The sequence below is a fragment of the Trichophyton benhamiae genome, assembly GCF_000151125.1.
Source record: "Trichophyton benhamiae CBS 112371 chromosome Unknown Abenha-G-c-208f01.r1, whole genome shotgun sequence".
Taxonomy (NCBI): Eukaryota; Fungi; Ascomycota; class Eurotiomycetes; order Onygenales; family Arthrodermataceae; genus Trichophyton; species Trichophyton benhamiae.
The window spans coordinates 504,926-520,465 of NW_003315095.1; the positions used below are offsets into that span (position 1 = coordinate 504,926).

Sequence of the window (15,540 nt, forward strand, 5' to 3'; positions counted from 1 at the left end):
TGCTTTGCAGTTTAAATTCTCATGCTGCCTGTCCAGTGGCCATCCATGTTGCATGGCCTCCCTGCACCTCCTAGATATTTCCTTCCCTGAGTGCCACATCAATGATAGCTTACTACAGCTTCTCTCGGCTGGAGATAAAAAGTTCTTTGCACCAAGTATTGGACTGTATTGGACAAAGGTTCTCGACCGAATTGTTCCCTTGAATCCAAAAGCAGTTCTCTAACCTCCCATGTTAATGGTACGATGGCCCATATTCTGGGCTTCTTCTAGCCGTTCCCAAAGCCAACAGCCTTCTCCAATACTCTCTTCCCAAATACCTCAGTATCTACATATGTAAGTTTTGCTTGGTTATATTGACGGATATTTGATTTCCCCCTGCTAATAGGCCAATTTAGTCACCCATTTTACCCTTCACTCTGATCAAAACGTTTGGTCCAAATATCGAAACTTGAGGAATTGGCTAGGAATTTGCGGATGGAGAGCCCAAGGCCACTCGAATACTCATCAGTGGAAGATTTTTCATCCCCCGTTCACTCGCAACTATTCAAACCGACAAACACCACCGATGCGTCATTTGGTGAAATCGTTGATGACCAAACAATGTAAAACACGTTGGTGTGTCTCTAGAAAGCTCATTTGAGCATGGTAAACACCCTGCAACCTACCACTTGAACTGAGCAATGTCGGAACCCGAACCTCATGTTCATAGATACGGAGAAAAAATACAATGCTCTCTAGGCTAGTGCTCCTAGAACACAGTTAAACTAGAATGTCTTACCGATCGCAGCGTTTTTGAGGACGAATACAAGAACTAGCTCCGATGTTGCTCAAATGGCTGCCGAGTTAACAATTCAGCCTCGAAGAAAGGGCTTTCAAGGGGCATAACTGTATCGTCTACTGTCTTGGGGTTGAAAGAATCCTAGATTGTGCCTTGTGGATAGTCTTGCCAATTCTTTGAAGGCCAAGTTAGCTGTGCCTGTATAATCAATTATTTACTTTGCTATATTGTATGCCTCTAACCAAAAGCCGTTGATTAGGGAATAGCATGATAGTAGCTGAGTAAATATAGCTATTGTTTTAATGATATTCAAAGACTAAATGGGATGGATCATTGTGATATGGCAGTCAATTGTAAGTCAGCTACGCCACTTCCAGGACACCAAATGGTCAAACAATGTGCTTGCTAATAGGTTTAGGATACCTAGTGCCTTTAACGCATCTAGTTGTCCAATAAATACGTTAAGGAGGCAGAAGTTAATGTTATGTATATAACTAAATACCTTTGCCATATGGTCGCGGTCGGCAGCCGAAATATAGTTAATGTGCTTGGTTGATTGGGCATCAGGGCGAAGGTTAAGCCCGGGTCCCGCCTAAGCCTAGATGTTACTCGACTATAGAGCCACAATAGTTAATGGGGGTAGAATATACATATAGTAGAGGTAATTTACTAGTGTAAGAGGTGGTTCGCGTCCACCGACTAACTATCTGAATAACGCCTCCAAGGTTGGGGTTTATATTTGTAACTCTTGGATTTGTACCATATTGCCAGTTCTCTGTGCTTGAAATACGGTCACTGTCTCCTAAAGTTATAAATAGTGTATCAGTAGTGGTCCATAGCAGATTGAGAGGATAACCACTACCGTGCATCGGAGATGTAGTTGCAACTCATACGTTCCGCTCGGGAAGGGAGGAGGGGGTAGGATTATCATAGAATTGCAGGCCTAGAAACGTTCCTTTTGTGGCTGGGGCTTTGCGTCTGCAGGGGTAGTTATTAGGCCACTGTATGTTGTCAAACCGAGCAGAGCTGAACCAGATACCGTAAAAAAAACTGGTCCGGTTTTGAAGTAGCTCCCCATGTCAACTAAAAGCATGGAGCTTACTCGGGAGATACGGGCCTGGCAATATTCAAGTGCTTGCTTGGATAGCAAAAAGCATACACACATATATACGAAGTTCCAGAGAGAATCAGTCAGCTCGTGATATGTTGGAGCTTGAGCTCTGGTAGATCAGATTGCTGATCGATCATATTATTAGTTAGTTAACCCCGTAAAAGAGTAAGGTTTGGCTAACTGATCCTCAGGCTGTGCTGAACCTTTCCTTGTGCCCCTCTCTCACAGGTGTGATGTTGTGATCCTTCATGCAAGTGCAAGGAAGCTGATGTTAGCCCAGCCAATCGGGAAACGCAAGCAAAGAGAGTCGGCTGGCCGCTACTACAGCGGGGTTTGACGGTTTAAGTCAGAGCTCTTATTTAAGTTGTCCAGAGCTCCCTATCATTGCAATGATGTTGTGAATATCTTTGAGCGCCAAGGATGTTTTTTGTCCACCATGGCGGCGGGCTTTGGCTTTTCAGTCGGTGACTTTATTGCTTGTACCAAGGTAGCTAAATCAGTATATCTAGCGTTCCGTGATGGCACGGGGGCAAGTTCAACATATCAGCGGTTTGTGGCAGATCTGAATGGCCTATTATGCGGGTTAGAGGAGATACGCTGTCTGGAGTTCGATGAATCTCAAAAATACCAAAAGCTAGCTCTACAAGAAGCTGCAGACCAGTGTCAACAAACTATTGAAACATTCCTTTTACAGCATGCCAAATTCAAGGCATCACTTGGAAAGGAACACACAGCCTCTAAGTTCAGGACCCGTTTTCACAAAGTTGAGTGGGCATTATTTATGAAATCCGAGGTCGATAGCCTGCGGACCCAGATACTTGGTCACACGACGACCATAAATACCCTCTTAATAGCGATGCAATCGTGAGTGTATCCAGTGCAATTTGGTGCTATTTCCTTCTTCAATGTTAACGTGAGACTGTAGATCCACAGCGGCTCTACAAACAAGCACTATCAAGGATTATAGTCAGGCTACATTGGAACAGTCAGCCTTGCTTATGAAGGAAACGCAGGATCGTATAGGCCAGACTCACAACATGCTCGGGACACAAGCAGACACGCTCAGCAGAATACTGAATATTTTGGAGGTTTCAAACACACAACCAAATATACGGGATGTGCGATCTGTCATGATGGAAGCCTTCGACATGAACATGAAGGTGTATAGGATGGCACTTGATTTACAAAAGTCCCATGTTCAGCCACATGTTGACTATCAAGCGCCTGATTTGCCGCCACAAATAGAACGACAACGCCCCGTGGAGCTGGAAGATGCGCATGGGAGAGTGACGCCTTTCCACGTCGAGTTCATCAACTCCTTCGAGGCTTTGCAAGCGGTATTGGAAGCTCGATTCCGCCATGTTCCCGGATGGAAGAAAGTAAAGAATATGGAATATGTTATGAAGGAGTCCAACTCAAAGCGCCAGCTTGATTTCAAAGCACCATGGGAGTCGGTCTTTTTACCTGGTAGGAGCGTGACCATGAGTATGGTGTTTTGGATGCCACCTCCGTCTGGGTTGAGGTGTCCGGGTTGCCAGCTGGAAAGTAAAGAGAGCGCAACAGGATATGAAATCCAATGGTAAGAATAACAATTCGCCCGTTTGACTTCTTCCCTCTATTTGATGGGGTCTGACTTCATATTCTCATCACAGCCAGGGACCCAATTGTAAGCTGTGGTATGAACGCGTAGTGGATCTGGAAAAGCCGGCCTGGAGCACATCTTCCAAGCCTTTTGACATATACCCTCCCCGGCCGGAACCAATATGGCCTCCGAAAACTGAAGATGCAATTCATGAATTCCGTCGTGTACAAGTGCGGCATACAATCGCCGTCTAACCTTGAGATTCAATCTCCATTTCATGTATAGCAAAATTGGACCATTAATGCCCATCAAATGCATTTGTAGTCCCCCATGAATCACTATATACACCCGCCCTCGAAGTCTCGAGAGTTGAAGGCGGGAGGTCAGCATTACCTTTTTCGGAACTGAAAAGAAAGACGGATAATTGTTCACCCGTATCTCCGCCATTGGCCAGATATCCGCATTTCCCTGCCAATAGGAAGTCGCATTTTTTTCTTTGGTTAATTACATAATCCTGGGGTAAAAGCAGCCCGATTCCAAGCCTTTTTAAGAGAGAAGGCTAAGGAGAAGAAGAGAACAACATCGCCTTCGTGTTTTCCGGAAGGATTTTCCTTTTTTCTTCTTCTCTATCACTTGAAGGCACGTCGATTTGCGATCCGGACTCTAGGGTAAGCGCTGAACCCGTTCTCCCGTGGTAAGAAGTGGCTCTTTTGATATACGATCGCGTTCGCCCATTCATTCACTATGGAAGTAGTTAATCGGTGACATTTGCGCAGATGAGGACTACAGTAGCTAATTTGAGATGGCTTCACTAGACAGATTGAATCAACCGTCGAAGATTATTCGCCAGTAGTGTGTATCTTCTTACCAATCGGCATATTTTTGATTGAGAACCATTCTCCGCGACGATGGCTCTCAGCGGTTCCTTCGCCGCGTTTCTTATCGTCTGCCGTAAGTTTCGGCTATAAACTCAGCCCGGCCATCCAAAGAAAGGATTGCGCTGATCAATCGTTAACTCTTGTCTATCTATATAGCAACCTGTTTTTTCCTTGGGATAATCTTCTCCCTCTTCCCCTACGACTATCCGCTGTTATGGTCCACCGCGCCAACCCCACCATCCCACTACGACTATCTCGAGGCTCATTTGCGCTTCCTCCATAGCTCTCCGCCATTGATTCCACGCATTCTCCATATTGTCATTGCAGTTGGACTTCTCGGTTTGATGATGAAGCTTTACAAACCAACTGAATCCAACATGCTCTTTGATGGCGCCAGTTTGGTTCTTTACATGTGCGGTATTACTGTCTACATTGCCAACATAGTCAAGGGACTCCGTATTGTTACAGAGGGTGACTACGGAGCGTCAGCTGCTGCGGATGCTGCCGCAGCCGCCGCAGCCGCAGCAGCTTCAGGTGAGAGTGAAGATGACGTTGGTAGCGTCCAGCAAGTACTTGGCCGTGAGGATAGCATGAAAGTCCTCGCAGCAAGTAACACCATTTTAGCATTGGTTTTGATTGGTGTTTTGGTGCTCCAGGCAGGCCAATGGTATGCTGATAGGAAATCCCAACAAGAAGCAGAACTTATCAGAAAGAAAGAGGAAGAAAGCGCAGAGAAAGACAGGACTGACAAGGACACATCCCCCAAAGCTGCGAGGCAAAGTAGCAGCTCTGCTGCTAACAAGAAAAAACAATGACTTAAATCCCCTCTCTCTTGATGTCTTCTAAGTTTATATAAGGAAATGCATGAAGTAGAACTACTGAAAATATTATAAAGACCGTCATGATGTCTTATAAATAACACAAAAAACTATCGTGAGCCAGAGATCTTTGATAATAATAATAACGTAGCTTCCTTGTCTCATAATTGTAGTATCGTTTTGCCTTCCAAATGGTAGGTATGTATATATGTGTATATATTCAAAGGAGATGGGCAGAATGGCCAGGAAATTGTGCAAGCAAATATGGATAAGTGAGATGGAAAGAGCATATAAGACACATTACACCGTAAGGATTTTCAAGCGTTCAGCTGCTTAGCGTAGGGCAGTGTCTCCTCCGTGGAGAACGAGAAAGGGCTTTTGGGGATATCAGGGGACCGAGGGCTAAGCGCCTTAGCAAACAACCCGTCCTGAACATCCGCAGCGCTGGCGGTATTGACCTCGTTCAATACACCATTGTCTCCAATAGGCTGCATATTCAAGGAGGCAAACCCAGAATCCTGCTCTTGTTGTCGACGAATGAAATCTGGAGGAGCATGGGCTACCGGTTGCCTGCCTATCGGGTGGGTCTGTGGCTGGCTTGATATATTTGATGGCTGGGGCTGTTGCAGTGTTTGCAGGGACGGAGTAGACGCATTGACGGGGGTATTGCCAGTGTGGAATGAGCTGAAAGAGGATATTGCCATGTCAGGCTCATCGGGGGAGAGAGGATGCAATTGTGGATCAGAACCCGAGTTGCCTGCATTACATTAGAATATCAAGCCAATTATTGAAACATAGGCGTTGGATTCGCGCTTATTGAGAGAGTGGAAATGGGGTGGTGATAAGCATCTTATGCACTTACCCATGGGTTTGCGGGTTAGATCTTTTTCACTGGTCCCCAGTCGCAGTCCCTTTAGCTTCTCGGCCAGTCGATTCCCGCCCGTTGGCGACACAGGAGTCGTGGGACTGAGCGGCGGCGCATTCAGATTAGATAAAACATTTGTCGTCACTAGCGGAGGCAAGCCCTTCACAACAACCCCAAAGTTGGCTTCTATCCACTCTTTCTCCTCTATTGCCATATGCAATGCGATCCCCTCGGCGTTATACTGAGACTCCTCTTTAATCTCCTTCTCCAACACCTGCAGGCGTTTTTTAGCCCATATCGTATGCAACACCCCTTTTTTCCCCGCCGTTCGCGCGGTAGCTCCAAGCTCTGGGGGGTAAATGGCCGGCAATGGATGGATCTGGATGGACTCGCTTTTCTTCACTGTTGAGGCCGAGCTCGGTGGCGGCTCATAGGTGAGTGTGACTGTTGGTGGGATGGTGGCATGCGGCGGCAGCATGAAGTAGCAACGGCGGATCTGATCGGTTGCCTGGTCATGGGCTGGTAGGACGGTTTGCTTCCCATCCCACGAAACCTGCCATGAGCCTGTACTCGATCTAGAAAGGTCGTCATCCTCCCATTCCACCATCAAGATCTTGGTGCCTTCGTTGCCCTTCCCAGCTTCGAACTCGAAGCGCCCCAATGCAGTGAGGGATTGAAGCTTATTGGGGACGCGCGGTGTCTCCAGGGCAGCAAACTCGCTGTCCGGGGTGAACTCGCGAGCCATGGCCCAGTCAGGAGCTCCTGATATTTAATTTTAAGGGACGACAGTTAGCTAGTTAGCTCAAGGAGCGGATAGCAAAAAAACAAATACTATGCGGACAGATGTTGTTGCCTCTGTCCCATCCGCTCAGTTTTTTTGTCCTCTATCATGTTGTTGCGGTTATTTTTAGGCTGCTCCCTCCCCTCCCAGCCGTGGTTATGGGAAATTCTAAATTACGTGTTCTATAAATAGACAACTTCTGGATGCGGCTCACTTAGCGCCGCCAAGCCTTCTGACACCGACGATGGACAAATCGCAACGCGCGCAGCAGAGGACTGCATATATCAAGGTGACGAGGATCCTGATCCCGATGGAGACGGCGCCAACAAGGCCGTGACAGAACGTGCGTGTATATAACATCCCCGAATCCAACGGAATCATGGTACCTCCTTAACCAGTTACGCTGGTGCTTTCCCCTTTTATTTGGGTTATTCTTGTTATCATCGTTATTTCAATCACCGTTCCTGGCCCTCATGTTAGGATTAGGAGCATCTGGCAATCAATTTGAGAGTGCAAGCTATAGACCATAGAAAATACGCCACTGAGCTTAACAGCCAATTTATCCCCCTAAATGTCATGTCTTGTGAATATACATGGCTTTTGTTATGTTGGCGAAGTCTAAGCGCTGCATTTGTTGTCCCAATATCCTAGAAAGTCATCCCGGCCATGCACCCTGATAGGACAGCTCCTTGCAACCCCATCAACAACATATTACACCATCCGCATGAAATTATGGCTTTTTCATTAAAATATCATGCATGGCTGAGAAATGGACACTCGGGAGGTATTATTTTTGGGTGCCAGATAAACAAGGTCTACGCATGAAGCATTGATATCACATTGCTAGCCTCTGTGTGCGTTGTCCCAGGTTTTATAGACAGCATTCTATAAAAGGGTTAGCATAGACACCTATCCTCGTTGGTACTGAGTACTGAAACAGGAACCTCTTTGCAAGCCCGGGCTATCATCACAAATACTCTGATGAGCTTTGGTACCACGCGTATACTAGGAATAGTAACATGCTTAATCATTCTCGAAGCACATGCAAACATGTAAGGATATTATTAATAACAAGGGAGTATTTCCCCAAGTGCTTAGTAGTACTCTTTGCTTCCATGTGCTCGGGTTGAACCTTGTTACAATATTCACTTCGAAAAGGTTGTAATCGATGGATGGAACAAGGTAAATGAACCACGAGAAAGATAGATGCATACTCAAGACATATTTCTCTAGTAAATGACTAAGTACAGAGTATGTATCATTCAAAAACAAGAGGATACGGCATTACAATTCGATGAACCAGTCAAGGCCCATACAGCCGATAAGGCCAGCGAGATCAAAGAAACTCCAATTGGGCCTAGCTTAGTATTTAGGGATATCAAACCCCAAGCATAAAGAAAATATATAGATGAAATAAACATCACAAACGAGACTCCATGCTCAATAACAGACCACCAGGTAGATAATTAATGACAGGAAATGAAACAGGAGATTAAGCGTCCCAGCGAGAGAGATAGTTTATTGTTGTAGTCGGTGACGGTCATCAATCATGAGCGCATAGCCATATTCGAGTCTGAGGCCCAAGAGTACGTAGTTGATTCAGAGTATTTTTGTCGCAGACGGTGGTGAGGAACAAGATGGGCCCTTGATTTATTCGTCGGCCTTTCGCCGCTTTCCCTTAGGGGCTGGCTCGAGAGCTGTGCGCTTGTAGGTAATAGTTCTGGTAATGACATGGCGAACACTGATAGGCCTCGAACAAGATGAGCATCGTGGTGTCTCAGTCTGTCGGGTGGTGGACTCAGTAATCCAGTCTGGAGGAGGTAGTGGAGATCTGGCAGAGCAACAGCGGGGAGAGTCAAAGCTGGGAGAGGTCAGCTTTGGAGATGGAGCGGAGATGCGTAGCGGTTTTGCAGAAGTAGGAGTTTTCCGAACTCTGTCACTGCTGCGGTAGTGGTGATGTAGAGCAACTGGTGAAGAGGTGATCGATGCCACAGTGGGTGACTTGCGGCAAGAATTCGAACAGTTGCAGAAGTAGGGGCTAGTTGCGGTAGAGGGATGAGATATGGAGACGGCTAGACGATCGAAGCTCTTGTCCTTTGAGCTAGATGGCGAAGCAACGATTGGAGTGACAGTTTTGAGGAAGTCCGTGTAAGCCGTAGGTGGAGTGATAGGGGTTCTGAGAAAGTCCTCCTGCTTGATGGACTCGGTTTTCCCAGAGAAAAGTGGACTATCGTGCAATTCTGAAGGGAAGGTGGGTGACTTGGATGTCTTCAGAGGTGCGAGAGTAGGCTTTGCAGTTGGCGCCATGATGGACGAGAGAGTCTCGAAAGGCGGATATTTGAGACTGCGAACGGTTGATGAGAAGACCGCTGGAAGGGATAAGGGAAGAAGACAGGCGCAGTAAAAAAAGAGGGGAGCGCAAGGGAAGGGACTATTGTTTTGAAGGGCGGGAAAGGGAAGTTTAAGAATGGGATATGCCGCCGTCGAACTAACGGGGTCTTCAACAAGAGTGATGAATGGCCGAGAAATATGACAGGGGCCGAAAGTAAGTCCTCCTAGAAATGGAGTATGTAGCCAGTACCTCTCTGTGAAAGGCACTTACAAATTTGTGAGTGTAATCGCGCGGCGTAGGAGACGTTGGACGGTGCTGGAGGGGGGGGGTTCGATCTATAAGATCCAATAGCCTTCCAGAGAGGAGCAATGCCACAATGTACAATGGTTGTTTGCGACAAATCGAAGTGGAAGTGCGTATGCAGGTGAAGGACGGCCGGCGTAACTTCACGATGGGAAATGTCAAGGTGATGGGAGAGCAGGAAGGGGGAGGAGAGGGCGATGCCCCCCGGTCAATGTTTCTTCTGATTCTGCAACTCTGAAGCACAAAGTTGGGCGGCTAAATCTGACGAATCAGAAGGCGAATGGTGGGGCAGGTTGGCCGTAAGGGGAATAGGAGCGGTTCCAGGATTAGAAACTAAGCTAGGCCTAATAAGGCAGAGCGGGCCACAGCGTCGTGAACCTTAAATGCAAGCCCAAATTGGGGCCAAAGTTAGGGCTCAGGGCGCGTTGGACGCTGTGATTGGCTGGTTCGTCACAAGTCACAACCCTGAGAAAGGGGCGCAAGATGCAAGTTGATGCAGCGTTTTGCAGAGAGCGACAGCGATGGTGATATGCAGGTGTTGGCTTTGCGAGGGATGCGTGATGAGTCGGTGTGATGGGCTGAGCAGGCTGGGATCAGTGCAGAGAAGTGGAGAGTGTTAAGTTGACGCCCCGTTCAACAGGATGGCCTGCTCTGCTATGTCAGTCCAAGGTCACCATGTCTGATGGCACTATGTTATTCCGTACCTGACTTGAAGTGGATGATCTTTTATAATTAATGACAGAATAAACTCAAGTCTAGTCGAGTCTTGGTTAAGACAGGTGATAGCGGGAGAGGATGAGGAGAGCGCGCTGTGGTGAAGTTTGCTATGAGGATAGGCAGCTGGGTTGTGCTGAGGATGAAAGAAGCTGGAATCGTGGGTTGGTGAAAAGAACCAACATTCCGGTCTACTGGCTCCTATTTATCTTTCAGCGTGACTGAAAACTCGATGGACAGGTATACTCGCATTTACACGCCTTGTCTGTGAAGAAAGAGAAAATTTCTTCATGCCTATGTGCCTATCCAGGCCGCTTGCTAGAGACAAGCGCCCAGGAGTCAAGTGTTTCTGTTCCCGCCGAAGGTGTGCGATATCAAAATGTTAATGCCAACTATGGTCTCCAGGGCTATGATCCAATCATCCCCCAGTCTCTCTCCGTCGAGAGCGCGTATGTTGCAGGTCTTCTTTCAGCATTGCTGCTGGTTGGTATTCGATACCCTGACGCCTTCGCGCGCGACAACGGGGGCAGTTCCACCCCAGCGGCAATCCAGCGTCACTGCAGCAACGGTGACTCGCCCCCCAGCCACTTCGATCCCTCTGACGGCGGTAACCGCCTGGCTCTCTATCATGGTTCAGGTGCAGTGAGACGCATGTCATTCTTCGGCGGGTATGTGCAGGTAATAGTTCCATCACGGCGACAAATCATTACTCTCGGATTGGCCAGCTTGCCACCCGTCCTCTCCTGATTAGGAATTCTTCACAATATTTAAGCTACCGCCATGTGGTATGGCCTGTTCGTTTATATCAAACCGGACCATTCTCGAAACCTAACAGGGCATGCATTGAACTCCTGTGTTTAATTGCTTATGGGCCTCTACGCTTAATAGTGCGATTCTTCAGCGGTAAAACTGGCCGCAATAGCAATATTCAAAGAGATATTTTGATCACAAAGTATCTCCTGAAGTGTCTATGCTAGAAACCCCGGATGGCGGGGGACTGTGGTACCTCCCATTGGGTAGCACGCAATATGTCGAAGCAATATATTCCCTGTCTGACGGGACCAGAATCCAAATCCCGGTTGACGAAACGCGCGCACAGAGCTTTGTTTTTGTTTACCGAGTGATAACTTCGAGTTATGGTGTGCGGTTGCAAGTACCTCGCTTTTTGACTTCACAACCTGCTAGATCAGTTCAGTGAGCCTTAATGGGTGCTAGGCTATTTTCCACCTTAAAATATTGACCAGATCTTACAGATCAGTCATAGGCTTCCCGATCAGGTCTCATATGAAGTAACAGAGAGCAGACTGTTATTGTTGCCGGGGCAAAGCCAACATATTGCTTTGAAAACCTGTTGTCCTGCATTGAGCGCTCAGATGTATGCCATATTTGGGCAAAGTGGATGCCTGTCATGTTACCGCTGCTTATACTTTTGGCTCTCCTGTCCGGGTACCTTCAGCTTATTCCAGTCAAGGCATTTACGAAACTACTTGGCTTGAACACGGCTCAGGCTCCAACAACAAATATTTCAAGCGGTTAACAAGGGTAAACATCATCCTGGTAGGCACAAAGATATCACCGGCCACCCTTCGCCTCCCATTTGTCCACGTCAGACCTCCTACTAACTCACTATATCTCGTGCGGTTGGATAGATACCCACTTCTAACACCAACTGCTGGAACATGAGACCGACATCAGTTTCGTACTATCCAAGCTTGTCTCTTTGTACTGTCATATGGTGATGATATGTTGATCCGATCTCATACTTCATGTCTAGCCGAGTACATTTTGCAGGATTGAACTACCTCAGCGCCGTATGTATAATGATATACGTTTGTTGATCGGTGTTAACAGGCTGGGTACTCTCACCCTTTGCTAAAAGGGGAGAATGGGATAACTACAACATGCGTCGAGTAGTCTACATCAATTGCACCACCCGTATTAACCGTTACGGCTGTCGTGGGCCAGCTTACTTCACGAAGGATCCGATATGCAAGGCGGTCAAGCATATTTTTGCCAGAAATTGTCATAGGCAGCCATTCCTGGTGGCCCAGGATTAGCCAGCGATTTCTTCTTTCGGCTAGAGCTTCATGAGATGAAGGCCGAGTACATTCTGTCCGTCCAACAGGGCTCAATATCACATGCATCTATTTGTCAAGCCTAGATATTGAACGGGTACATTTCCAATTTAGGCAGAACCCCATGCAAATGGTTTACCATGTACAGATACCTGGTTCATTATAAGCCTTAGCCTAATTTAACCATTGTATCTGCATCGACCAGATAGTTGTGATCTGCTGCCGCAAGGGCTAGAGTTGATTATTGACCCCAACCGCATTCTCGCTCTAACTACTTTTGAGGACCCAAGGATCCTTTTTTGGGTTGGGTATCGGCCATTATAGGAAATTTGCAGGATTATTCCGTGCATTGCATGCCTAGGTTTGGGGGCCACGCCCCAACTTAGGCGAGTTTTTAGTACTGGGGGCATTATTGATATGGTATGAGGTGTCCGTGCATTCTAACGTGGACAGGCTCAGTATGTTCATCTCCTGTCAATATACAGTGCTAAGTGATCGATTCGCCATAGCGATGGAGGGATATTCCAGCCTGACGCATGATTGCTTTTACATTTGAATTCGTTCCGGACTGCGAAGGTGCATATCAATGACTTTATGCCAGGAGCATCTCTTGCAGATTATTTACAAAGTACAATTGCACTACCCTGAGAAACAGCTGGTATACGCGTATAATGATGTGGTAACTAGCTGGTTAAAGAAATGTATCCCGTCTTCGACATTCCATTCCCATCGCCCTTATTTAAAAGGACTCAACGGGAGTGGAACTTCCTGTCTAGGAACAATATTCTCCAGAACCGTAAGAAACTAGTAAACTAGATTCTATGGCAACACATCACTTTGGGGTTGTATTTTGTAAATGACGGTCGTGGCTGGTTCTGTTAGCATTTTTGATCTGGAGAGAAGAAGAGGAAGAGAAAAAGTGAAAGAATTTTCGTGGTGGGCCAAAATATTTATACCAAGTCCGCTAGCAAGTCTTGTCACGTGAGAGGAGCTGCTCTATTACCTAATCATTCAGGGATTGCCCGAACTCGTCAGAAACGCGACAACGAGAAACATCCCCGATCCATTAATTTGATAGCTACTGACGCGGCGTCGTGGTTAAGTATGAATGCCCATTGAGGACTACATAAGAATAACCATCGCTGAAACTCCTCGGTGAAAGGACATGGCTCCCTCTCCTGCATTCCTGTCTGAATAATCCAAAAAAACTGTCTAACCTCGTAACAAGGATTCATAACTTCTTCAACAGATAGAGATCACCTGGAGGCACTCAAAAGTGCCTGATCTATTCATCTGAAATGCCAAATGCCAGACCCAAAAGTATACCCACGATCATCCCTGCCAACATGACCTGGAAAACCAGCTTTGTTCTGCGTCGTTGTGTCATAGTGTCCAGCCAACGTCGGTATTTCATCTCGGATTTCTGCCAGCGGCTCATTGGAGGCTGTTTACCGTAGTTATAGAAGTACTCGTCGTCAAATACTGGCATTGACCGGGCGGAATAATGCCTTGCTCCGGAGGATACCATGGTCTCACTACCACTTGTTCCACTTTCCAGATCGCGGGATGGATACCTCCGGCTCGCCCATCCTCTCGGTCTTTGTTCGACCTTCTCTTTTTCGGCTGATGGGGAAATCCTGGCATAAATGGGTGGCTCTATATCGACGGTATTCATCGTGGCAGTATTGTGCCCGTCTTCTGACTTTCTATGGTGATGTTCGCTTGAACTGTATTGATGTCGGTCTCGCCTTTTGGGGCTTGAAGGATGGGTATGCTTATGGATATCTGATTCGAAAGCCGGCGGCGGCGCGGTGATCTGTGGTATATCGACGCTCATTATTGTCGACTCGTCGTTCTGCGGTGTTTATCACTTTGCTCTCCTGCAAGTTAAGCGACACAGCGTAGGCGTCTAATAACCCGGATGATGGCGTGTATCATAGGATGCTTCTCAAATTCAAAATATACTATGATAGCCTTAGCATATCGGTTTGTGTAGCTGATTCTCGTGAGAAAATGGAAGCCCGAGGGCGTTTGATCTCGTTATGTATGGCTGTTCTATCCCCCATAGCTCCTTCTACGTAATGGCACCACCCATTGTCACTTCCAGATCCTTTGCCCCTGGCAGGTAACACCTACCGTATCTTCATATTCTGCCTGGATATGAAATCGCCTCAATAAGCTAGAAATGCTAGTATCGCGATAGATCTCTATCATCTCATAAAGCTGCCTTGAAGGGGGGTTTCAAACTCGTCAATGCTAGCTCAAAATCACAGTTCCAGATGAGCTGATCCTTTGTTACAATTCGTACTCTATTCCGAATCATTCTATATGTAAAAACTTATCTCATCCTTTCAGAATCATCTCGAGAAGTGCATTCAAAGGTTCAACCAAACCGCTACGGGAAATAGTTGATATCTAAGTATAACACGCAATCAACAGATAGAGATTGAAGAGGAGCTGGTACCACGTGCATGGTTCTGGATCGTCGAAAATCTAGCTGACGAGCTGGGATAGATAAGGTACAATTCTAGGCTGTGGGTGAGATAAACAGGAGATCGGTCATCTTCGGGAGATGCTCAGCAAGATCGAGCTGCCGAATGACGATCCGTGTCATGGAAGTTGCTGGACTCAAAACGACGCTGAAATATCAGCCAGCGGCTGAGCTTATATAAGCACTACCAAGCTTCATTTTAACTGGCTAACTACCTGAGTCCGAAGTCTATCTTGAAGCTTATCCGAAGTTCCACCGAAGAACACTCTATTTAAGTTAACCTCAGTCCTTTTGCAGGCACTGAAGGGAGGATCTGTAAGTATACTTCTGCTTAGAATACTCCTCGAAAGCTTTGATTCTGACGCTGTTAGCTAAGGAAACGATGTTAAGCGCTGGCTGTACCCGATATTTTGTCCTGCTGCCCAGTATTTGGTAGAGTGATGTCGAACTCTGTCGTTACCCCCATCCCGCCTACCCGATAAACCCCTTCTCATTCTCCCGCCTCCGCTGGATGGTTCAGTATCCAAATATGCCAAAGCGAGGATGGTGTGGCTGTCAAACATCACAGGGCTGGCCCGGGGTTAACGACGGCTTCCCTAGGCGCCGATCAGCCTCGGCGTTTCATTTGTCAAACCTCGGCGGACGCTCTCAGCTGTGGCACCTGGTGAGCATCATGGATCTATATATATGTGTCCATTCGGAAGGCTCGCTAGCCATATATTTGCTTCTCTTCGTCACACAGACTGCTTAGAGCTGGATGAGACATCCCCGTGTACCCCGCTTCGGGATGGAGTTCGGCCTTCCGTGGGGGT

At 47.0% G+C, this 15,540-nt stretch overlaps 5 protein-coding genes across 5 annotated transcripts; 2 read left to right on the forward strand and 3 right to left on the reverse strand.

The window, feature by feature from the left end:
* Window positions 1-2,325: 2,325 nt before the first annotated feature.
* On the forward strand, window positions 2,326-3,472 carry ARB_01438 (uncharacterized protein; the record flags this gene model as incomplete). The annotated part of the gene is made up of 2 exons (XM_003012432.1): window positions 2,326-2,753; window positions 2,815-3,472. The coding sequence occupies 2 exons, from the start codon at window positions 2,326-2,328 to the stop codon at window positions 3,470-3,472; spliced, it is 1,086 nt and encodes a 361-aa protein (XP_003012478.1).
* A 907-nt stretch (window positions 3,473-4,379) lies between these two features.
* On the forward strand, window positions 4,380-5,164 carry ARB_01439 (uncharacterized protein; the record flags this gene model as incomplete). Its single annotated transcript, XM_003012433.1, has 2 exons — window positions 4,380-4,422; window positions 4,506-5,164. The coding sequence occupies 2 exons, from the start codon at window positions 4,380-4,382 to the stop codon at window positions 5,162-5,164; spliced, it is 702 nt and encodes a 233-aa protein (XP_003012479.1).
* Window positions 5,165-5,484: 320 nt separating this feature from the next.
* On the reverse strand, window positions 5,485-6,777 carry ARB_01440 (uncharacterized protein; the record flags this gene model as incomplete). The annotated part of the gene is made up of 2 exons (XM_003012434.1): window positions 5,485-5,924; window positions 6,030-6,777. The coding sequence occupies 2 exons, from the start codon at window positions 6,775-6,777 to the stop codon at window positions 5,485-5,487; spliced, it is 1,188 nt and encodes a 395-aa protein (XP_003012480.1).
* A 1,686-nt stretch (window positions 6,778-8,463) lies between these two features.
* ARB_01441 (uncharacterized protein) lies at window positions 8,464-9,120 on the reverse strand (the record flags this gene model as incomplete). Its single annotated transcript, XM_003012435.1, has 1 exon — window positions 8,464-9,120. One exon carries the CDS (start codon window positions 9,118-9,120, stop codon window positions 8,464-8,466), a length of 657 nt encoding a protein of 218 aa, XP_003012481.1.
* A 4,402-nt stretch (window positions 9,121-13,522) lies between these two features.
* ARB_01442 (uncharacterized protein) lies at window positions 13,523-14,074 on the reverse strand (the record flags this gene model as incomplete). The annotated part of the gene is made up of 1 exon (XM_003012436.1): window positions 13,523-14,074. One exon carries the CDS (start codon window positions 14,072-14,074, stop codon window positions 13,523-13,525), a length of 552 nt encoding a protein of 183 aa, XP_003012482.1.
* Between the last annotated feature and the right edge of the window lie 1,466 nt (window positions 14,075-15,540).